This window comes from Mobula birostris, chromosome 15 (genome assembly GCF_030028105.1).
Source record: "Mobula birostris isolate sMobBir1 chromosome 15, sMobBir1.hap1, whole genome shotgun sequence".
NCBI classification, from domain to species: domain Eukaryota; kingdom Metazoa; phylum Chordata; class Chondrichthyes; order Myliobatiformes; family Myliobatidae; genus Mobula; species Mobula birostris.
The window spans coordinates 33241290-33265883 of record NC_092384.1 but is presented as its reverse complement, the minus strand read 5'-3'; the positions used below and the strand labels follow the sequence as shown (position 1 = coordinate 33265883).

At 39.5% G+C, this 24594-nt stretch overlaps 1 protein-coding gene and 1 long non-coding RNA gene across 5 annotated transcripts in view; one reads left to right on the top strand and one right to left on the bottom strand.

Annotated features, from left to right (window-relative positions):
* The window catches only part of fto (FTO alpha-ketoglutarate dependent dioxygenase), a 377646-nt gene that overhangs the window by 105862 nt on the left and 247190 nt on the right, over nucleotides 1–24594 (top strand). For all 4 annotated transcript variants that reach the window (XM_072279555.1, XM_072279552.1, XM_072279554.1 and 1 more), the window contains exons 6-7: nucleotides 1984–2127; nucleotides 22889–23008. In XM_072279555.1, the coding sequence (XP_072135656.1) occupies nucleotides 1984–2127; nucleotides 22889–23008 (264 nt within the window). The remainder of the gene's footprint in view (nucleotides 1–1983; nucleotides 2128–22888; nucleotides 23009–24594) is intronic.
* LOC140210535 (uncharacterized) lies at nucleotides 440–21537 on the bottom strand. Its single transcript, XR_011889254.1, has 3 exons — nucleotides 21443–21537; nucleotides 2668–2832; nucleotides 440–512 (listed from the first exon to the last, which is right to left on the bottom strand). It is a non-coding gene; the product is annotated as an uncharacterized lncRNA (long non-coding RNA).

The window sequence follows — 24594 nt, the reverse complement described above, 5'->3', positions numbered from 1 at the left end:
TTTTCCAGCAATCCAAGTTTTTATATGAGAACCTGGAGTGCAGAGCTTGATGAAACTTAGTTCATCACAAGCAATACAAGTTGGAAAAAATATAAATAAATAATGTAGTGCATAAAGACTTGAATGTGGCCTCTAACAAGCACTAGCTACAATTGTCTTACAATTCAATGGTGTAGCAAACTATAGGACAACTTTTGTGCAGTTTAGAGGAGTCAGTGAACCTTGAGATTGTGTAAATGTCTTCAATATATTTCTATTGTTGGAATCATTTACTCTTTATAAAATGTTACAGCACATTGGAAAGCACATGGCCCACTGCACCTGCATTCGTTTTCTGAAAGCACCATCTGTGTATTCCAGATGGATGTGAGTTTTCCTTCCATGACTTTCATCATGAAATCCATTTAATTCCGTGAAATCTTTTCATATCTGGTCTTACCTTTTTAGTAACTTCTTTGCAGTCTTCACATTATCTCGAAGTCAAATGGCTTCACATGGCTTTGTGACCTGTACTGAACAAAAATGTAAAATCATCTCATTAAACCTGAACCTAATCTTCCATCTTGTGTTTAGATTCTCCAGTTATTGTCTTTAATCTACCTGTCCTCATTCCACACTGGTATGAGCAGTACATCTCACATGACAGCCCATATCTCTTTATATTTTCCATATTTTCCTTATTTTCCATCTAAGAGTGGTCCTGATGAATCTCTCACCCCAAAACATTCTCTTTATTCCTTCAGCATTTTGTGTGTGTGTGTGTGTTACTCTAGGTTTCCAACATCTACTGAATCTTCTGTGTTCCTTGTTTTCCTTTGTCTTTCTACTCCGTTTTGTAAAAGTATCTAGAAATCTGATTATTTTAACTAAGCTTTCATGAATTAATATCTTTTTTATCTATTTAAATGATATTTTCCCTTCCACACTGCAATGACCAAGATTTTATAGAAATATGCAAATTATTGGTTAATGATGACAGGGCTCTTATGGGAAACATAAGCAGTGAATGAACAGCTACCTGGCCCATTAAGTAAGGCTCATTCAATGTTTTTGATATTAGGAAATTTGAACTGATTCCAAGGCCATGGAATTTCCTGGCAGAGACAAGAATATTGAAAAGGGAAAAAGTGCACTAAATTAGGACAGACATTGCTGGATATATCCGATGTTCTTTCTTCACAATTGCCTCTGCTTCAATCATGTCTTTTACAGAAGGAGATCTGCCAACCTTATGAATCCTAATTCCAAAAATGTGGTTGATTTTTGTTTTACTATAGCGGTAAAAAAGGGATAGACAATAAGTGCCAGCTTGGTTAGCTATATCAATGTATTTAAAATCAAAAGTGACTGGCATCTATCAGGAAGAAAATGGGAATAAACATTTTGGTTTTTAAAAGGGATGTGAGATATGAAATTGAATCAAATAATATGCCAAGCTTGATTCTGATTCTGGAAAGGCCAAATGAAATGGGAAAAAGTACCAAAACTGGAAAATATAGCCAAGGCTAAAACTGATGACTTTGGTCTCAATGTTCACCTGGAAAAAAGTTGACTCCTACAGCATTTAGTAATTGATCACAAATGGGAGAGCATTTCAAAATGCATTGGTTATATAATTTAAAAAATGGCGCATGCCTCAGTACTTGAAATTTTATAAAACCCTCCACTTAAATAGTAATGTAAATAGGGAATGGTATTAATGTCATTAAGTGAACAGAATACAGCAAACAGCTGTTCATAAAATACATCTGAACTAGGACTAAACTGTCAGAGTTTTTTTTAATCTGCTTCTTGTTTTCTGCATTATTGTTCTCGGAGGTAATATTTTGTCATCATGATTTTACTGGATGTGATAACTGCCTCTGGCGAAATGACTTTGAAATTATAAGAACACCACAACCAAATTACAAATGAATTCCAAGTTTTTTATCTCAAATGAAGTCAAAATCTAGTTAATGTACAGTGAAATTATGTGCCTTATAGTGTTCAAGTGGTACATTGGACTATATCTTTGGGCGCTGCGATGTAGCCATGAAGAACCTGCAAAAAGATTCAACACTGGGCATTTCCTCCCTAACTTCCTTGAACGTTGAATTTGTCAGACAAACAGAAGAGATCCACAATGAGGTAAAAGCTATTCAGGATATATTAACCTTTCCTCGATTACGTACCTAATAACTGTCTGCAATATATTAAATTGATTGTGTTTCAATGTACTAATCTACTCAGCTGTCCAGACACGGATTGTCAAATGACAACGAATATTGTACACACACAAATAATTTCTTCCAGCTTTAAGAAATATGGTTGTATTAAAGCCAAGAGTAAATCCTCAGTATGAAACTGAGACGATTTAGAGACCGAGCTAATGGTTGTTAAAGTGATTTAGAAATTAAATGTTGAGTTATGTACATGCAGAAACAACAGCCTTGATTTTAACCTGTGAGGAAATGTGATGTTCATGGACCACTTTGTGAATCCTTTCACCTACTCTTGTCGCTTGAGCCCCAAATTTTTTTTTGTTCCTGTAGCACAGAAACGTTATTTCAGCTAGGTGAAGCCACTGCTGGGAAATTGAAAGGATAGCTCACAGTAGAGGGGTAGCTTTAGTTTGAGGCACCTGAGATTTCAAGAAATAAGCCTTTCAAAAGTAAAATTAAAATTTACCTTGTTTATTTTCAGCCACCATCTTGCTTGTGGCTAGATTAAACATTGAATTTGATGAATGAGTAGCATTTTATTGGTCTTCAGTTAAAATTCTATATGGTTTGGATGGTGACAGCACTTTTGTGAAAGAGTAGCAAGATAATTCATTTTCATGGAGATGAATGGCTATGATAGAGAAAGGTAACATTAATTTACATTTTTAAAACTTGTTTTTAATTGAGTACAGGTTGACCTTCACAAATCCGACTACCTGTAATCCGGTTCCTTTGATAATCCAGCACTGATTATTCTTAATGTGATCCTTCTGTAATTTGGCATTTTCACTAATCCGGCACTCCTCAGATCCCAATGGTGCCGGATTAGTGAATGTCGACCTGTAATTTAATTTTTAATTATTAATCATTTTAAAAATGGTCAACTCCTGCCCAAGCAAAGTCCTGGACCCACTGCAATTTGCCCATTGCCACAAAAGGTTTACACTGGATTCAGGTTCCTCGGTAGCATTGTGGCTAGTCCTGATGAAGGGTCTCGGCCCGAAACGTCAACTATACCTCTTCCTATAGATGCTGCCTGGCCTGTTGCATTCACCAGCATTTTTTGTGTGTGTTGCTTGAATTTCCAGCATCTGCAGATTTCCTCGTGTTGTGGTTAGTGTGATGCTATTACAGCTAGGGCGTTTTGGAGTTCAATTCCTGTGCTGTTATGTAAGGAGTCTTTGTACGTCCTCCTCATGGAATGCGTGTTTTTTTTCCTGGGTCTTCCGGTTTCCTCCCACAGTCCAAAGATATAGCAGGTATTTAACTAGTCATTGTAAATTGTCCTGTGATTAGGCTGGTGTTAACCAGGTTTATTGGGGGTTGCTGGGGCGGCGTGGCTTGAAGGTCTGGAAGGGCCTACTCCTTGCTTTATTGTTAAAATAAAAAATAAATCTCACTGGCTCTCCACTCAGCTTTGGATCACCTAGACAGTAACAATATTTATGTCAGTCTGCTGTTTATTGATTACAGTTTAACATTCAACATTGTATCTCCAGTACTAATCAATAAGCTCCAAAACCTGGGCCTTTGTACCTCCCTCTGCAACTGGATCCTTGACTTCCTCACTGGGAGACCACAGTCAGTGTGGATTAGAAATAACATCTTCTCCTTGCTGACAATCAACGGCACATCTTAAGGATGTGTGTTTAGCCCACTGCACTGCTCTACTCTCTCTAAACCCATGACTGTGTGGCTAGGTACAGCTCAAAGACCAACTATAAATTTGCTGATGACACAACAATTGTTGGCAGAATTTCAGATGGTAACAAGGAGGTCTACAGGAGTGAGGTAGATCAGCTGGTTGAGTGATGTCACAACAAGAACCTTGCACCCAACATTAGTAAGACCAAGGAATTGATAGTGACCTTAAAGAAGGAAATGTTGAGTAAACACACACCAGTCCTCATTGAAGGGTGAGCAGTTTCGAGTTCTGGATGTCAACGTCTCTGAAGATCAATCTTAGGCCCAGCGTATTGATGCAATTACAAAGAAGGCACAACAGTGGCTATGTGTCATTAGGATTTTGAGGAGACTTGGTTTGTCATCAAAGACTCTAGTAACTTTCTACAAATGTACCATGGAGAGCATTCTAACTGGTTGCATGGAGGGGCCACCGCACAGGATCAGAAAAAGTTGTGAACTCCGTCAGCTCCATTATGGGCACCAGTCATCGAGGACATCTTCAAAAGGTGATGCCTCAAGAAATCTGTGTGCATCATTAAGGACCCCCATCAATCAGGACATGCCCTCTTCTCATTGCCACCTTCAAGGAGGAGCTACAGGAGCCTGAAGACACACATTCAACATTTTAGGAGCCACTTCTTCCCCTCTCTTCCAAGAGAACCACAACCTTGCTGTAGGGTTTGGCGGCTTGCGTGCCTCAATGACCTGGAGTGCTATATTGGCTGGAGTCAGGGCCTTGTGCTTTAGCTCTTGGTAGGGTCACCCATGCCAAACAGGTCAAAGGGTAGAGGCCAGACTAAGAGTAGTCCACTGGTACTCCAAGTTCCCAGGTTCAGCTCAGGACTAACAATCCTGAATGGCAAAAAAAAAAAAATTGTCACGGAAACAGCAATGAAGAATCCTTTTACATCTGTGTGTGACTGTATGGACAGACAGATGGAGGACCTTCATTACTGCCTGAAATCCAGTGGCACAATGGGCAGTAATTTTCTTTCTCTCTGCCATCAGATTTTTGAATAGACATTGAATCCATGTAAACTATCTCACTGTTATTTTCCTTTTGCACAATGTATTTAATCTATTATATATACAGAACGTATCAAAAAGAGAGCAAAAAGATATATAGTATATTGTTTTATTATTATGCACTGTACTACTGCCACAAAACAATAAAATTTCATGACACACACCAGTGATATTAAAACTGAATCTGAAATGGTGTGATCTTCTCCAACTTGTGTACTTAAGGAATGTGTAGAAGCTTACAATTGAGATCCTTGATGCTGTCCTTTTACCCAATGAAACTTGAATATAATTAATGTTTGGAAATGGATCTTGTGATATAATTCAGGTAACACATTTGCCAATTCATGAAGGCTGTTTTTCCTAATTCAAAGCCACTTAAACATGGTATCATTTGTTCCATGATAGCTTTCTTTGATGGAGCCAAGGGCAATTTCTACATAATACTATGGCAGAACAGAGGTTTGCTCATATTTGTTTGAGATATTGCAGCACTCAGCACCCTTGGTGCACTTCATTGTCTCAAGGTCTGGAAAGATCTAAAGGAACAAAAATTATTATTTGAAAGGAGCAAGGGGCATTGTCATTGTTGCTTACAATCAAGTAGCTGAAGTTTCAGAGAGAACTTAGTCATTGCCATAGATATGTCTTAACATGAGAACGATGAACTACCCTACTGACTGATGGCCCCTTTGAGTTTTATTTTTTTTCCATGCAAGATTATATGCCCTTGATTCTATTACAATAAAGTGACAGCATTTTGAACAACTGTAAAGTCAAGTAATTCTGCAATCTAAAGTGTTTGAATTTGAACTGCTGCGAATACAACTGTACAAATCATGAGCCTTTTTATATATTGCTCTCTTTAACTTGAATTGAAGTTGGTCCTTGGACAGTGTTTAGAAATATGACAGAGTGCAGAGTTGCACTGAAAGGTCACCAGTTATTTCTGCAGTTTTGGAAATGACAGATTAGCCTGTTGGCTGCGGGTTACCCAGGAGAGTTGCATTTCTTGATTTTTGATTTATTGACTCTTTGTGGCAAGCGATGCATTGTCTTTGGTATATTTTTCTTGACTTTACAATGAATCCTGCTGATAGACTTTGTACAGAAAGCTCTTAATATGTTTGAATAAGCATTCAAATATAGTAAGCTGAAGGAATTATCTAGCATTGAGATTGTCACCGTATTACACTATTACAGAATATGTTATCTGTGTAGGTGGCTGGTGAATATGTGGTCAGTTCTAATTTATAATAAAATATACGATCTGCTATGGTTGATTGATTGGTGGATCACTGAGCCAGCTGGATCATGCTTTCTAGACCCGGCCAACCTGCAGCTCTGGGGTACAACTAAAACCATGTTAGATATTGATTCCTTTACTCTGTAGTTACCACTATATGGTCCTCTGAAAATTAGCATGTGAAAAGTGCACTGTAGTAAAATTTCAGCTGCTTGCATTGAAAGGAATTACGATAGTGAAGTACAAGATATGTTGTGAAAATACTGTTCTGGAAATAGTCACAGCAAGGGTAAAGTATGTTGCAGCTTGTCACAATGGAATGTCAATTCAGCTGATAGTTTTGCAGGTATAAAGGAAATTAAATATGGATTACCTGAGCGGGTGGCCTTCATTCAGCAAGGTTTGTAAATAATTGGCTCAGCATGTCATGTATGCGAAATGCCATGCACTCTTGTATTTGACCTTCGATATTTAATCCTGACTAAAAACTTGAGCTTCTGCCTCTAATCTGATAGAATTGTTGAGAAAAGCATGCTGTGTTTTACAATTCATTCCTGTGAACTCTCAACGGGTAGTGTGATTCAGTGTTTATCTGTATACAGGTTCATTAGCATCCATATTTGTAATTCACCATGTCACACAATCACAGCAGGCAGACAACCTTTTCAAAACTGGACATTGATACTAAAATAGTTTGGTCATGTTTCAAATGATTTGAACTTAATTTGTTCAGTCATTATCCATTCAGTTGGTGATAGAGCGGTTCAAACTGGCAGTATTTAACATCAAATACATTTTGATAACAGGTGGAAATTGATCCTTTGGCATGCATGGAGTCAACTTCCTTTATTGTTACTAAATGCAATGATTTCTCTAATGTGTATATCATTCGTGTGGGCAGGTGGCCAAGTGGTTAAGGCAGTTGACTAGCGACCTGAAGGTCATGAGTTCGAGCCCCAGCCAAGGCAGCGTGTTGTGTCCTTGAGCAAGGCACTTAACCACACAGTGCTCTGCGACAACACTGGTGCCAAGCCGTATCGGCCCTTGCCCTTGCCTTGGACAATATTGGTGTCGTGGAGAGGGGAGACTTGCAGCATGGGCAACTGCTGGTCTACCATACAACCTTGCCCAGGCTTGTGCCCTGGAGAGCGAAGACTTTCCAGGCGCAGATACATGGTCTCGCAAGACATACGGATGCCTTACTTTCAAATATCATAATATTATGAGACTGTGCAACTAGTTCCTGACTTCTGAATGTAGAGCAAAACACTCCTTAAGCTGAATTTCAATCATTTTGTAACAAAAGCAAATTGTTTCTTCAGTGTTCACATATAATAACTTATGGTACAGTCCATGTTTCTTCCTTTCAAATTGTAGCCTGTTGTTTGCTATGTCAAAACTTTATACTTCCATGAAGCAAGTCCCAGAAGTTTCTTGATCATTTAGTCTTTAGATTATTAATATATACACAAACTCCACACTTATATTCTCAGTATACACTTGGACTGAAGCAGTGAATTGCTATAGTACTCCTATGACTAGGTGCACATGCCTTTTTGAATTAAAAAGTAACTGCACCTCTCTGCTAATCCTATATAAAAGTTGGATTCTATGGATGTATAGAGGTTGTCATTAATGTGTTAAATGATGCAGAATACATTAGAAGAAGTTTGTCTCTTAATCGCATAACTATTGAAATAATTATATTAACAATTGATAAATAAAAACTGGTCAATTTGATGTATTAACAAGCTTTTTAAATACCTTTATTGGGCCAATCTGATGAGCGTAGGGGTGTGTAAGGTATGCTGCTGTTCAATGTTTGATACCAAAATCTTGGTACTACTTAAAAATCAGAGAGAGTGCTAGATTCCAACGGAGAATATTAAAATGGACTGTATCTTTTCATATTTATTCAGATAGTTTTATTATCGATAAATAATGTTTTAGCCAATTGTTTTCAACTCAGTTGCTACTACCTGGTGCTTTTTTCCTGTCCTCTAATTCTTGCTGTCAATGTCACTCATGAACTGCCAACCAGGAGATATAGATGAGGTTCCTGTACAATGTATTTTATGAACCCTTGCTAATTGAGTGGTGCAGTAACACAACAGTTAGTGCAGCCCCATGAAAACCTACTTCAGCTGTTCCCATATGCTGTCAATGAGGTGTTTGCTCGTTCTGTTTGTGATAACATGGGTTTTTTACTGGCTCCGCCAGTTTCCTCCCACATCCTAAAATCATGGGGATTGCCACTATAAATTACACTTAGTGTAGGTTAGTGGCAAAAAGAACTAAAATGTTTGAGAGGTATGGGTTGCAGCAGCACAGGAAAATAAGAAATAGGAATGAGACATACTAAATTGCTGACTTAAGAGTCAGCATGGACTCGGTGGTTACATGGCTTCCTCTGTAATTCAAACTAGAAGATGACAAATCGCAATCTACGTTGGTTCTCACCAATGAAGACTGTTTCGCTGAGCATCTACGTTCAGTCACCAGAAGAAGCAGCATCTCCCAGTGGCCACCCATTTTAATTCCACTTCCCATTCCCATTCTGACATGCAAATCGATTGCCTCCTCTACTGTTGCGATGAAGCCACACTCAAGTTGGAGGAACAACATCTTATATTCTGTCTGGGTAGCCTCCATCCCATTGGCATGAACATCGATTTCTTGAACAATAATAGCCAATCCCCCGCCCTCTCCTTCACCTGTCTCCATCCCCTTTTCCCTCCCTCACCTTATCTCCTTGCCTGCCGAATCCCCCCTGTGCCCCTCCCCCTTTTCTTTCTTCCGTGGCCTTCTACCCTTCAGACTTCCTCCTTCTCCAGCCCTGTGTCTCTTTCACCAATCAACTTCCCAGATATTTACTTCATCCCTCCCCCTCCTGGTTTCACCTATCACCTTGTGTTTCTCTCTCCACCCCCACCTTTTAAAACTACTCCTCATCTTTTTGTTTCCTGTCCTGCCGAAGGGTCTCGGCCTGAAGTATTGACTGCACTTTTTTCAATTGATGCAGATGGCCTGCTGAGTTCCTCCAGCATTTTGTTTGTGTTGTCTGATTCATAATTGCATTTTATAATGTATTGGGAAATGATAATAGCATCAACTAAATAGTAGCCTTTGGGGTACTGCAAGTCTGTGTCATTATTGATGCTTCGCTGCATGCTTGAGTGCTCGGTAGGGGGGTGCTGATGCAATTTTTTGCTGGTGGGAGGGGGATTGTTTTGCTGCTGCTTACGCATGGAAGGGGCTTTGGGGTTCTAATGTTTAACTGGCATTCATTCTTTGGGGCACTCCTCTGTTTTCCTGGATGGTTGCGAAGAAAAAATTTCAGGATGTATATTGTATACATTTCTCTGACATTAACTGTACCTTTGAAACCTTTGAAATATACACTCAGTGACCACTTTATTAGGTACACCCGAACAGCTGCTCATTAATGCAAATATCTAATCATCCAATCATGTGGCAGTACCTCAATGCATAAAACTATTCAGACAGGGGCATGAAGTTACATTGCTATTCAGACTAAACATCACAATGGGGAATAAATGTGATCTAAATGAATTTGACTGTGGAATGATTGTTGGTGCCAGATGGGGCCGTTTGAGTATCTCAGAAACTGCTGATGTCCTGTGATTTTCATACACAACGGTTTCTAGAGTTTTAATGGTATGATAAAGAAAAATATATAGTTTAGTGAGTGGCAGTTGTGTGGGTGAAAATATCTTGTTAATGAGGGAAGTCAGAGGAGAATGGTCAGACTGATCTAAACTCACAGGAAGGTGACAGTAACTCAAGTAACAACACGCTACAGCTATGGTGTACAGAAGACTACGAACATACGCTCAGTTAGCCACTTTGTCAGGTAACAAGAGGTACCTAATACAAGGGTCATGAAGTGTATATAATCCATGCATATATTGGCAACGTTGTTAGTTCAAGTTGGTTTCAAGTTTGTTTAGTGTCATTCTTCAGTACATGATTGTACAGGAGAACGAAGCGACTGTTACTCTAGATCCGATGCAGCATAAAAAAGCGAATAGGTATAAAGTACACAATAAGTATAAATATAAAATCAATCCTGTAAAACATAAAATACAAAAACTGTTAAACTCATGGACTGATTGCATGTACATAAAGTGATTCTAGGTGATATGGGTTAATGGGTGGAAGTGTTGATCAGCCTGATGGCTTGCGGGAAGTAACTGTTACTAAGTCTAGAGGTTCTATTGTCGATGCAGTGTAGCCTCTTCCGTGATGGCCATTTTATAGCCCCTTTCCGTATGTATGTCCTTAATGGTGAGTAAGCTGGTGCTGATGATGCATTAGGTAGTTTTAATTACCCGTTGTAGAGCCCACCTGTCTGCTACTCTGCAGTTTCTGTACCACACAGTGATGTAGCATATTAAGATGCTCTCCACTGCACATCTGTGGAAGGTTGTGAGTATTTGTTTGCATGGACCAGCTCTCCTCATCCTTCACAGAAAGCAGAGGCATTGTTGAGCTTTGTTGACTGTGGAGGATGTGTTCCTAGTCCACCTTTATCCTATTAACAGCCTGCATTCATGGCCTGGCACTACCAGGTCCCTGATTTAAAAAAAAAATTCCAGTGTGCACTGGATCATGCCTTGGGTGTGTCCAGATGTGCAGCTCCATTCCTTTAGCATCATTCTTGAAATAAATAAATTAATTATGCTGTAATTTTTAACCAACATACTATGAGCCTTGCTTCCAAATCCATATATTTTCAGTTGCATTGTTAAACTCCTCCTGGTTACAAACTGCATTATGCAGCCCTCAGGATTTCGATATGCAGGTAGATTGGGAAAATCAGGTTGGTGATGATTTTGGATCCCAAGAGAAAGAGTTTGTAGAATGCTTACAAGATGGCTTTTTAGAGCAGCTAGTGGATGAGTCCACTAAGGGATCAGCTATTCTGGATTGGGTATTGTGTAACAAACCGGATTTTATTAGGGAGTTTAAAGAGGAGGCAGTGACCATAATATGATAGAATTTACCTTGCAATTTGAGAAAGAGAAGCTAAAGTCAGATGTATCGGTATGATAACAGAATAAAGGGAATTACAGAGACAAGAGAGAGGAGCTGGCCAAAGTTAATTGGAAGGGGAAACTAGCAGGGATGACGACAGAGCAGCATTGGCTGGAGTTTTTGGGAGCAATTCAGAAGGCACAGGATAGATACATCTCAAAAAAGTAGTAGTATTTTAAAGGCAGGATGACAGATTCATAAAAAAGCCGTTAAGGAGTGAAAAGATATAAAGTGATGGTAAGCTAGCCAATAATGTCAAAGAGGATACTAAAAGTTTTTGTCAGATATATAAAGAGTAAAAGATGGGCTAGAGTGGATGTCAGACCACTGAAAAAAGATGAGGGAGAGGTAGTAATGGGGGACAAGGAAACAGCAGACAAACTGAATAAGTATTTTGCATCAGTCTTCACTGTGGAAGATGAGAGTAACATGCCAGATGTTCAAGAGTGTCAGGGGGCAGAAATGAGTGCAATTGCTGTGACTAGAGAGAAGGGCACTTGGGAAGCTGAAAGGTCTGAAGGTAGTTAAGTCACCTGGGCCAGGTGGACTACATGACAGGGTTTTGAAAGAGGTCACTGAAGAGATTGTGGAGTCATTCATAATAATATTTCATGAATCACTAGATTCTGGCATGGTTCCAGGGGACTGGAAAATTGCAAATGTCACTCAACTTTTCAAGAAGGCAGGAAAGCAGAAGAAAGGAAATTATAGGCCAGTTAGCTTGATCTCAGTGGTAGAGAAGATGTTGGAGTCGATTGTTAAAGATGAAGTCTCTGGTTACTTGGAGGCACATGATAAAATGGGCTAATGTCAGCATAGTTTCCTTTGGGGAAAATCTTGCCTAACGGATCTGTTGGAATTCTATGAGGAAATAATTAACAGGATAGACAAAAGAGGATCGGTGGATGTTGTGTACTTGGATTTTCAGAAGGCCTTTGACAAGGTGCCACATATGAGCTTGCTGAACAAGCTAAGAGCCCATGGTATTACAGGGAAGATACTAGCATAGATAGACCACTGACTGATTGGCAGAATGCAAAGATTGGGAATAGAGATAGCCTTTTCTGATTGGTTGCTAATGACTAATGGTGTTCCGCAAGGGCGGTTTTGGGACCACTTCTTTTTACTTTGTATGTTAATAAACTCGATGATGGATTTGATGGCTTTGTGGCCAAATTTGCAGACATGTGAAGATGGGTGAAGGGGCAGGTAGTATTGAGGAAGCAAAGAGGCTGCAGAACGAGAATGGGCTAAAGAAGTGGCAGATTGAGCACAGTGTTGGAAAATGTATAGTCATCACATTGGCGGAAGGAACAAAAGCCTAGACTACTTTCTAATGGGGAGAAGATTTAAAAACCTGAAGTGCAAAAGACTTGGGAGTCCTCATGCAGAATTCACTAAAGGTTACCTTACAGGTTAAGTCGGTATTGAAGAAGGCAAATGCAATGTTAGCATTCATTTTGAGAGTACTAGAATATGAAAACAAGGTGTAATGCTGAGGCTTTATAAGGCATTAGTGAAGCCTCATTTGGAGTATTGTGAGCAGTTTTGGTCGCCTTATCTAAGAAAGGATATGCTGACATTGGAAAGGGTTCAAAGATGTTTTACAAAAATGATTCTGATATTGAAAGATTTATCATATGAGGAGCGTTTGATTGCTCTGGACCTGTACTCGCTGCAATTCCAAAAAATAAGAAGGTGGTGGGGGGGGGGCGTATCTCATTGAAACATATCAAATGTTGAAAGGTCTAGATTTGGTGGCTGTGGAGAGGATGTTTCCTGTTGTGGGGCGTCTAAGACTAGAGGGAACAACCTCAGAATAGAGGGAAGTCCATTTAGAATGGAGATGGGGAGGAATTTTTTTAGCCAGAGGGTGGTGAGTCTGTGGAATTCATTGCTGCGGGCAGCTGTGGAGGCCAGGTCATTGAGTGTATTTAAATCGGAGGTTGATAGATTTTTAATAATCAGGGCAATGAAGGTTAAGGAGAGAGGGCAGGAGAATGAGGCTGAGAGGGAAATGGGTCAGCCATATTGAAATGGCAGAGTAGACTCGATGAGCCGAATGGCCTAATTCTGCACCAATGTCTTATGGCCTTAAACAGATTGATAGTTTATCCAGTTTGTACAGTTCTGCCAGCTAGTGTATTTTCTGTTGTCTGAGGAGCTGATGGAATCAGATATCAGGAAAAGTCTTGCCTGATGAACCTGCTGGATTTCTCAAGAGATTACAAGTAGGATAGATAAAGGGGATGCAGTGGATGTTATAAATTTGGACTTTCAGAAGGCCTTCAACAAGGTGCTACTTGTGAGGCTGCTTACCAAGTTAAGAGTCCATGGCATTACAGGAAAGTTACTGGCGTGGTTAGAGCACTGGCTGATTGTTAGGAGGCAGCGAGTGTGAATAAAAGGATCCAGTACTGGTTGCCTGCCAGTGACCGGTGGTGTTCCGCACGGTTGGTGTTGGGTCCGCTTCCTTTTATGCTGTTTTTCAATTATTTCGATGATGGAATAGATGGCTTTGATGCCACGTTTGCAGTTCATATGAAGATTGGTGGAGGGGCTGGTGGTATTGAGGAAACAGGTAGGCTGCAGTGGGACTTAGAATGGGCAAGAAAGTGGCAAATGAAATACAATGTTGGAAAATGCATGGTGATGCACTTTGTTAGAAGAAATATATGTGTAGTCTATTTTGTAAACGGAGAGAAAATCCAAAAATCTGAGATGCTAAAGGACTTGGCAGTCCTTGTGCAGAACACTCTAAACGTTAACTTGGAGTTTGTGGTGAGGAAGGCAAATGTATGTTAGCATTCATTTCAAGAAGTCTAGAATACAAGAGCAGGGATGTTATGCTGAGGCTTTATAAGGTACTGGTGGGGCCTCACCTTGAGGTAAGGTATGCTGATATTGGAGAAGGTACAGAGGTTCACAAGGATGATTCCGGGAATGAAAGGTTTATAATATGAAGTATGTTTGATGGCTTTGGGCTTGTACTCACTGGAATTTAGAAGCATGAAATGGGATCTCATTGAAACCTTTAAAATGTTGAAAGCTCTTGACAGAGTAGATGTTGAAAGGATGTTTCCCAAGGTGGAACAGTCTAGGATAAAAGGGCACTGCCTCAGGATAGAGGGCCACCCATTTAAAACAGATGCGTAGAAATTTCTTTAGCCAGATGGTGTTGAATTTGTGGAATTTGTTACCACTGGCTGCTGTGGAGGCCAGGTTGTTGGGTGTATTTAAGGGCGGAGATTGATAGGTTCTTGATTGCCCACAGCGTCAAAGGTTATGGGGAGAAGGTCAGGATGTGGGGCTGAGGAGGGGAAAAAGGATCAGCCATGATTGAATGGCAGAGCAGACTCAATAGGCCAAATGGTCTAATTCTGCTCCTAGGTCTTATGAATATGGTCCTAACACAGGCCAATAGGATTAGAGTAGACAGGGGTGGGGTGGGGGGCGGGGAACAGTTGCCGTGATTCTTCTAGGCTAAAGGAACCATTTCTGTGCTATATGACTCTGTACATGCTTTGACTTGTGGTGTAGCATGAATTTCATCAATAACTATGATGGGAATTATATTCAGGCAGAATTGCTGTTTGAATTGGTGGGAGTGGTTTATTAAAGAAAAATCTAAAAACATTGAAGTGTATCTTCATTCATGTTGTTGTTGTTTGTCCATCGTTGACGTCGAAGAGGACCTCGACACAATAATGATGGTGTCGAGACTAGCGCGTGATTTGGATTTAAGTGAGGGAGAGTTGCGCAGCGTCAGCCTCACTCTCTCTTCCCAATTCCCATCTGGATCCAGTGGCAAGACAGAGTCTAGATGGCTGGAGATGGGACTAGGCGCAGTGGATGACCAGGACGTCTTCTGTGTCTTGTCCTGCTCTACACGTTCCACAACGCTTGCAGAGACCGCCTTCTTGACCGTTGGACCTTCCGCTGGTCTCGTCCGCTCAATCCGTCGGAGTCTGTCTTCACATGCTGGGATGGACAACTCCCTATCTCACCGAGGGTTTGAGACCCGTCGGCTACCCTCACCTGGTTTAGCCGGCTTGTCGAAGCTGTTGCCCGGGGTGTGGCCGCTGTCGCATGCAAACAGCTACGGGGAGCCACAGGTGAGAGCTGAGTGCCAGGTGGGGACCAAAGGTGGACTAACTGCCCTGAAAATGACGCGACATGTTCCCCCACCAGAGGTGCTACCACTCCCTGACACCCCAAACCCCCATTCTTCATTCATATGGCTTAATTGTATACCTATATTTTCATATGTCATCAATCTTGTCATCATATCTCTTCGGGTAAAGTTTTTCTGCATTGCTAAGTTTTACACTAAAGATATCCAACAAATCTATAATCATAGTGAGTCGAGGACAGTACAATCTGGTTGGGTAATGAATCTCTGAAGTAAAAATTTTTGAAATCTATTTATATTTGAGACTACTGTCGGAATTTTGGTTGGAAAGGTTGGAAGCAGTACAGGTAATTTTAAAAATGCAATGGTTGTAGAGATTTTTATTTTATTTGTTCAATTTTGCCTAAACATTGGATTTAAGTACAGATGAAATGTTTGGCTACATGTGCAATAGCATTGTGGGATGTTACCTGTTGTTTATAATGCGCTAGGACATACTGAACTCACTGACCATCTGCACCTACTTTAACTGCATATGGTGGGTTGAACAAGCTAACCCTCAATATTTGACAAGCTTCTGATGAAGTGAGCAGGCTTCAAGTGGTGAGGAGCTCTTCAGTGTCATATCCTGACATGTTGTCTCCTGAATTCCCTTACAGCCTTTGACAGATCACCAGCTGGCAAAGGCTTTTTAACTATGTTAAATCTCTGTTGGTCAGGGACATTCTTAAAAGCTATTGAAATAGCTTTGTAATAAGTGATTACAAATAAAACACTCAAAAGCAATATAAAATAAGGAAATAACTTACATATATTTCATTTTTGTGCACATGTGCCAGTTGTGCATGCAGCCTGTTACAGCCGTTCCAGACCAGTATTCTTACTTTTTAAATTACGTTATGTTTTGTGTTTTTTTGCATGGTAACACGTCGAAGCTGCACCCTCTCTAACATGCTGGTAGCGAGAGTTTTATTTGGCTTTTTAGCGCTGGAAATAGTTACATTCCGGCACGTCTCATTAGTGGGACAGAAACATGGTAGCATTATGTATTGCAGGGACCAACTGATGGCGCTTATGCTGGCCAGTTTAACGAGCAGAGCGGCGGATACCCCTGCTGAAATCTGGAGGAAAACACACAGAGGATGCAGAGGAGGATCACAAAGTCGAGGAAAGAGGACCAGGTCGAGACAACAGAGACTTATGGAGAAGAGGAGTTTGGTTGGTAATAAAATGGACGAGTTCAGGGCGCTAGCCAGGCGTCAGAGAACATTTCGGGAGCGCAGTGTTATGTGTTTCACTGGAATAGGGCTGCATGAGGACATATCCAATCAAAACTTTTCCATGGACGGCTTCCAGACCGTTCAGGCTGACCGGAAGTGCACTGAGAGCGGTAAGCGTAAAGGAGTTGGGGGCTTACTGCTCTGGTTAACAACAGATGGTGCAATCCGGGTCATATTAAGATCGAGGAATGTGTTTGTAGACCGGATATTGAACTTTTTGCTGTTGGACTTCGGCCATATTCCACCGAGATACAACACTGGGCGGCATGGAAGGTCGTTCCTACCTGTGGCCATCGAACTTGCAGCTCTTCCCGTGGAGGGTCAGACACCCTGAGCCAATAGGCTGGTCCTGGACTTATTTTCCATCTGGCATAGTTTGCATTTTGTTGTTTGATTGTTTGTGGTTTTTGTATTGCTATATTTATGCTCTATCCTTGGTTGGTGCGGCTGTAACGAAACCCAATTTCCCTCGGGATCAATAAAGTATATCTATCTATTTACTGTACAGAATCTGACACTTTAACCTATCAGGCTCATGCTGGCTCTCAGCAGAGTAATTCAATGGCTCGCACCCTATCTTACTTCTCTGCAACCTATATGCTAAGCATATAAACTCATATGCTAAGCAATTCCACTTTGATTCTTTTTCCATTTGCCTACCATAAGTATAATTTGCAGTGTTCGATTAACATACCAGAACATCTTTGGATAGTGAAAGGAAGCCTGAGCTTCAGGTGAAATCCCAGTGGCCAGAGCTGTAAGGTTACAGCATGTGCCAGCTCAAGGTGATCGACCTCATTCGAAAGCATAAAGTCACTATCCCAGTCCAGCTCTTTCTGGCAGAAAGTTAAAGTCCAGTTTCAAATTGCATCCAGGTTTTCCTTTGTCCAAAAGAGAAATGGACTGCAGTATCACTGGCCTCCAGTAAATTTCAAACTTTCTACTTTTACTGCTGCAGTCCCAAAAGTTATGGGGCAGTGGTGCTGATAACTGGCAGTGGTCATCAAATAGCAAAGTTTGGATTAACTTGTCAGATTTGTGCAGGCTATATATATGAAAGAGGCATTTTTGGGGATACAATATTCACATAACAATAGGCTATTTCAGTTATCAAGTGATGGCATCAAATATCCTTGTCTGGTACAGTAAAACAAACAAAATTCATTTTACTTCATTTGAAACTTTAGAAATACAGTGGATTCCAGTTAATTGGGGCACATCAGAACCAGTACATTTTGGCCCAGTTAAGCAGCCCTAAGTAGCCAAAGTTTCATGGAAATATTTAGAAAGGAATAATAAAGACAAACTGAGTAACAAATTTTGTACAGTATTTAAATGAAAGGCAGAAGAAATCTGAACACTACCAATAGTACTGCAGCTCTATAAAATTGTGTATTAGTTCCTAAAAGTTATTGACGGAGCAATTCACCAGTGTACACAATGAACAATATCAGCGCAGACACCTAGTGCAGATAACGGACTACCGTTCTGCAATGCTATTGACGATTGCACTACGGTCAATACAGTCTTATTTTTCATTGCAACATTCAAGATGATTGTCAGTACCTTACTTCTTCATAGTTTCTAACTTGTTGAAGTAGTAAAGTAGTTTTATTTTCACTTCTGGCTCTTTTTGGCGTCTGCAAGCCTGAACGCTTGAAACCGCAGTGAGCAAAACTGTTGTGAATTATTTCTTGCTGACTATCAGTGACAAAAGTCACTGCTTTTTGAAGACAAACATATGCAACTGATGCTATTTAAAAACTGTTCACTCTAAGCATGGTGTGGTGTCTGATGACCACAGAAGTACACACGACTGACATTAGTTAGCACTTGTACAGTAACAATCCCCGGCCTCAATTAAGCAGCATAGTGTCCCAAATAAATGAAGGGAATCTTGGCAATTTTCTTGATAGTTTTTGTTCTTTAACCCAAATAAGCAGCTGCCCCAATTAACTGATGGTCCAATTAACTGGAATTCACTATATTTTCATATACTACAGTATAACCTTTTCTCACCTAATCTTTTGAAATTGCAGTGTTATTTTGATTCTGCAGGCATGCACTCATTATGAATTGGGTAAAATTAATCACCTTGTCAGCTGGTTTCTCAAGGATGGCAGGACTAGAATTCCACTTGCATCACTTGATTAGCAAATTGTTCCCTGCAAATACTCCCATTTGTATAGGAGAGTGATATAATTTGTAAGAACTTGATGGGAATGCAGGGAGAGTCAAGTGGGCTTAATGTAGATGGGTGCATGGTGGACAGTAGGGCCTGTTGGCATGCTGTGTCACTCACCTGTTACGTGTTGTGTAACAATGTCTGTGACAGCCTCAGTGTCATTACTTAAGTTGGTTATGCAGAATGGGGACAAATTTTATGATAGAAACTTTGGAAATAATTATTAAGGCATATTGGAAAGAATTATTACTGGAGTTCCAAACAACTAAGATTTTGACATAACTGCACTAGAGTTGGTACATTTCTGGAAAATTCTAATTTCAGATAGGAGTCTTGGCAGTCAGCAAAGACAAGAAATTCTTCAGATGCTAGAAATCTGGAGCAATAAACACAAAATGCTGGAGGAACTCAGAAAATTATGCAGCATCTATGGAAGGAAATAAACAGTCAATGTTTTCGGCCAAGATCCTTCTACAAGACTTAATCAGGAGTCAGCAAAGAGACATTTTCCTTCCACTTTTGAATGCAGGCTAGAGAAGTGAATAGACATCAATCTTATCTATAATCATACATACCATATATAGCTGGATATTAATGAACTGCAACCAGTGGTTCCCAAGGGTCACCATGTTCCTGATTCCCACATCTGTGCATTGCAAGATTCAAGAGTGAGCTAGTGATAAGAACCCAGCACATCTGACCTCCCAGTCCTCCACTGGACTCAGCACTGATTCTGAGGCTGTGGGGTAGCTCCATCATGCTGAGTTGAGAGGCTGGGTACATTTGGTATTGGACAGCTTAGTTTATTGCCAGATATAACTGGCTAATGTAGCATAATCCCATTCATTTGAATAGGGTGCCTGACCTGGAATGAACAAGCAAGTCAGTTTTCTTTCATCAGTTCTTTCAGTTAACTTAATGTTTTAAAATTATGTAATATTTTATTTTGAGTAAATTTATTATTTATGCTTTAAAATGTTTGCTATTTGGAATTTATTTTAATCTGTTTCAACTCTGTTTCTTTGTCTATAATAACCAGTGACTTGGTACTTGGTACCTGAGGCCAAATTGTCACTTGCATTAACAGGCGGATATACACTCAATGGTCACTTTATTTGGTTCAGGAGGTATATAATAAAGTGGCCAATGAGTGTATTTCTGTATGATAGTGGTCTTCTGCTGTTGTAGCTCATCTACTTCAAGGTTTGACATACTGTTTGATCAGAGATAATCTTCTACACACCACTGTTGTAATGTGTGGTTATTTGAGTTGTTGTCACCTTCCTGTCAGAATGAACTAGTTTGACCATTCTCCTCTGACCCCTCTCATTAACACAGTGTTTTTGCCCACTGAACCTTTGCTCACTGGATATATTTTGTTTTTTTCACCATTCTCTTTAAGCTCTAGAGACTGTTGTGCGAGATGAGAAGTTACCGAGATACTCAAACCACCCTGTCTGGCACCAACAATCATTCCACAGTCAGTCACTTGTATCACATTTGTTCCCCATTCTCATTCGTCTGATCAACAATTGAACCTTTTGACCTTGTCTGCATGGTTTTAACCTTTGAATTGCTGCCACATGATTGGCTGATTAGACATTTGCATTAACGAGCAGATGTACATGTGTACCTGATAAAGTGGCCACTGAGTGTACAGTTTTATTTTTCCCATTGACCTGTTAAATGTTAGGTAGCGAGGCGTGCTCCCCATTGAACATAATTAGGCCATTACTTATGGGTCAGCTTATTTACAGTAGATTTGCCGACAGTAATTATGTATCATGCTGAAACAATAGGATCTTGGTGTTGTGGCTATTCTTATACAGATGGATAATTTAATCCATTTCATTTAAAAGCGGAATGCTTTTACCATGTTATGACTCTAAATTATTTTGTAGCATAAAACCATATAGAAATGATGAAAAGTATTTTATCATTTTATCAGCTACTTGGGAGGGAAAGCCTACATGTGCTTTCAGAGATTCAAGTGAGTTCTTTTTCTCCAAAACTAATTCTCAAATTTGTTTAATAAGAATATAGCAGCAGGAGTTGACCATATGGTTCCTTGAGCCTGCTTTGGCGTTCAATAAGATCGTGGTTGTAATAGTGATATGGGACAGAACTTTATTTTGGTGCCACCCTATGACAGCTTTGAGCATATATAATTACTCCATGGCAGTCTGGGACAGTCATAGGTTCCCAATTTGAGAGTAGCTCCTTTCCATCTCAGCCTTGCGTACCCGGAGACAATACTACCAATTGCTAGATTTCCACATTTGAGGAAGGATCCTAACTGCAACTACACTGTCAACACCTTTAGAAGTTGTAGATAATAGGAGACGTACAAAGTCAAATTTTATCATCCCTCCCCCCAGTGTATTTCAATGAATTTTGGTCTCATTCAACCAGAAAAGAGACCCATTTTTCTGCACCTTTCTTCAAAAGTGAACTCCTGTACTCTAGGATTCTATCTGGAGAACCTTTCCTACCTACTTGTAATATGAGTATATTCTTCTTTCATCTAAATCATAGCACTAAATACAGTTATGTGTCATTTCACCAATAATTGTAGAGGTGCTGTAGAATAACTTACAAAAATAACTAAAGACATATCCTCATTGCACTCACCTTCGAAAATTCATTGCGTGTGAAATAGTTTATGCCTTTGCAACCCTCAGCATGATTTAGCCCATTTGAAGGGGATGTCGGTAATGGAATAGAAAGTGCTGATGCAATGGATGGAACTGAGCGTCCACTAATTCCCTTCTGTTTATTCCAGTGCAAATTAAAGTAGAGACTGAGCTAATATTAGGCCATGTGTTGGTCATTGTTTAAACCTTGTTTACTTTCTTCTATTATGATAGCAAAGCTCAGAGCATTGGTATGCAGCATAGTGTGGCAAGGAGGTTATGTCTTTTCCAAGGTGCTGGTTAAAGAGAAACTGGAGCTGCACAGTTCAATGACAGCAATTTTCCAGGTATAAGTCCTGAAACGGTGAAACTGGATTTGCAAATTTCTATCCTCTCTCTCTCTTAGTTTTCTAAATCAGTGGCTTAGTAATCAATGTTTTCTGGAATACACTTGGTACTGTACCATTTAGTTTTCCTCAAAATGTTGCATGCTTGTTTGTGCATCCTAATACACGTGCCATTACTATTAGAACAGATAGAAAAGAGTCTAGAAATCTGAAGTAGGTCAGGTAACATTGGTGGAGGCAAAAAAAAAAGTTTCAGTTTGACCTTTCACCAGTTGAGATTAAACGGAAACACCAGCTGTTTCACTATTTACACATGCTGGCTGGTATATTGAATATTTCTAATATTTTCTGTTTTATTTCAGATTTGCAGCTTTTGCAGTATTTAAATTTATGATGATGTAATTTTCTGATTTGACATTATTGGTGCAGAATTAAACAGTGCAGGAAAACCAGCATGAAGTGACTAGATTTTTTTGTTTAGTTGACATTTAGCATAAATGAGAAGCTATTTAGGACACAGTAGCAACTTTTAATAAAACGGCGACATTTACAAATAGTGTGGCGGATAGGAACATGATTTTCCATTCAGTTCCTCACGCCTGTTCTACTGTTCCATTTAATCATGGATGGCTCGTACCTCAACTCCATTGTAATATTTTTAAACTATAACCCTTGATAATCTATCTTAAATAAATATGGAAATGTTACTTGATCATACTGCCAATATAACATAAGAAAATTTAGTGGATGGTTACTCATACGATTAGATCTTTGTAGGTTGTGATATTACTTTTACAATCTTAAGTTAAAAGCAGAAACTGCTGTAAAAAACATGTATATAAGCATTTGTGAAAGTAAAACATTAGTTTCTTGGGCACAAAGCTTTATGGATACTGGTGTACTTGATCAATTTCTTTCTGATTTTCAACCTTGCTAGCAATTAATTAGGTTATTTAGAACATACAGGTAATAGAGAATAATTTGTTTAATAAGAAAGTGCCAATTTGAAATATCCAACTCTATAAAAAGAGTGCCATCTTTACACAATAAAATTTGTTGTTGTTAGACATTTCTTATTTGAAGTTTTCTTGCTGCAGGTGGAGTTTGAGTGGTTGCGGCAATTCTGGTTTCAAGGAAAGCGTTCTGCAAAACTGAGTAATTGGTGGTTTGGACCGATGGCTGTGCTGGAGAATTCCTGGAAGGAAATGGAGCAAATGGTATGTAATTATTTGTATCCTATTTGACCCAGTGTTTTCCTCATCAACTTTATTTAAAATAAAAGTACATTTTGCAGTTCATACTGATGTATTTTCATTTATGGATTGTCCCTGTACTTGAAATAATACAAACACATTGGAAAATTAAATAAGAACCTAAGTTGAAAAAGAGTCCTCTTTAAACTCTTCGTTATTTGTAAGATAGCCATGTGACTTGGATGGAAAAAGTTTAATGTCAACAGACCTTTCAACAAACATGTTTACAGTGATTTAAAAAAATCTCAGTTTTTCAAGATTCATTTATGGTCAAAGAATGTATAAATTACACAACCTTGATTTGCTTGCACACAGGTAGCCACAAAGCGAGAAAGCTGAAAGGACCCAGTTAAAAGAAAAAAAATACTTGATGCGCAAGAGAGAGAAAAAAATACAAATCATTCGAACAATGACATTCCGAACCAAAATTGAGTCCTCAGATCTGATTTTAATTCTCATTTGATTGTTACTACTTTTACTCTTTTACACATTTAGTCAAGACTTGATATAACAATGACCCCTTTTAACAGTTTGCAATTTGACAGCAATTAACTGCTTTTCACCTCAGTTTTGCTCAACGAGGGTCCTTGGCAGTGGTCAATGTAAATGCAGAATTTAGACAGCAGAGGACACTATTGCACCAGTAGTTGCACAGGAGCAACTTCACTTAGAGATCAGAAAAACAAACTGTGCCACCTTAGCAACATGAGATTTTGACCTATCACCTGAAATAGTCTTGCTCATATTTATGTACGGTTATCTATTTCCTGTGAACTTGTGAAATAGTGAGTTACCTTGATTGACAGGAGTAAATTTCAGGAAAAAAATGCCAATGGTAATTTTGGTTCAGTTCTTATTCATAGGATGTGCACATTCTTCATATTTGTAATTTAAACTGAACTAAATTAGCAATCCGTGTAAGGGATATGTTAAATGGCTATATTTAGGTCAGTTTGTGAGAGTGAATGTAACTATTGAAGTTTCAGACATTTCCAGTTTCTCATAGACTTTGATTTCAAACTAAATAAAGCAAATTTAAAAGATGATTAAATTCTTTTTGGGATGTGGGTGTCACAGGCAAGGCCATCATGTATAGCTAACCAGATTGCACTCAAGAAGGTGAGCTGCTGTCTTGAACTGAGTAGCTTGTTGAGCTACTTTAGAAAGCAGTTAGTTAGATTATGAGAACACTCAGTCCTCTTTTATTGTCATTTAGAAATGCGTACATGCATTAAGAAATGATACAATGTTTCTCCGGAGTGATATCACAGAAAACAGGACAAACCAAAGACTAACACTGACAGAACCACATAATTATAACATATAGTTACAGCTGTGCAAAGCAATACCATAATTTGATGAAGAACAAACCATGGGCACAGTAAATAAAGTCTCAAAAGTCCCCGAGTCGATCGACTCCTGAGTCCCCGATAGCAGGCGGCAAAAGGGAGAAACTCCCTGCCATAAACCTCCAGGCACTGTCAACTTGCCAATGCCTTGGAAGCAGCCGACACTAAGTCCATCTGTCCGAAAACTTCGAGCTTCTGACC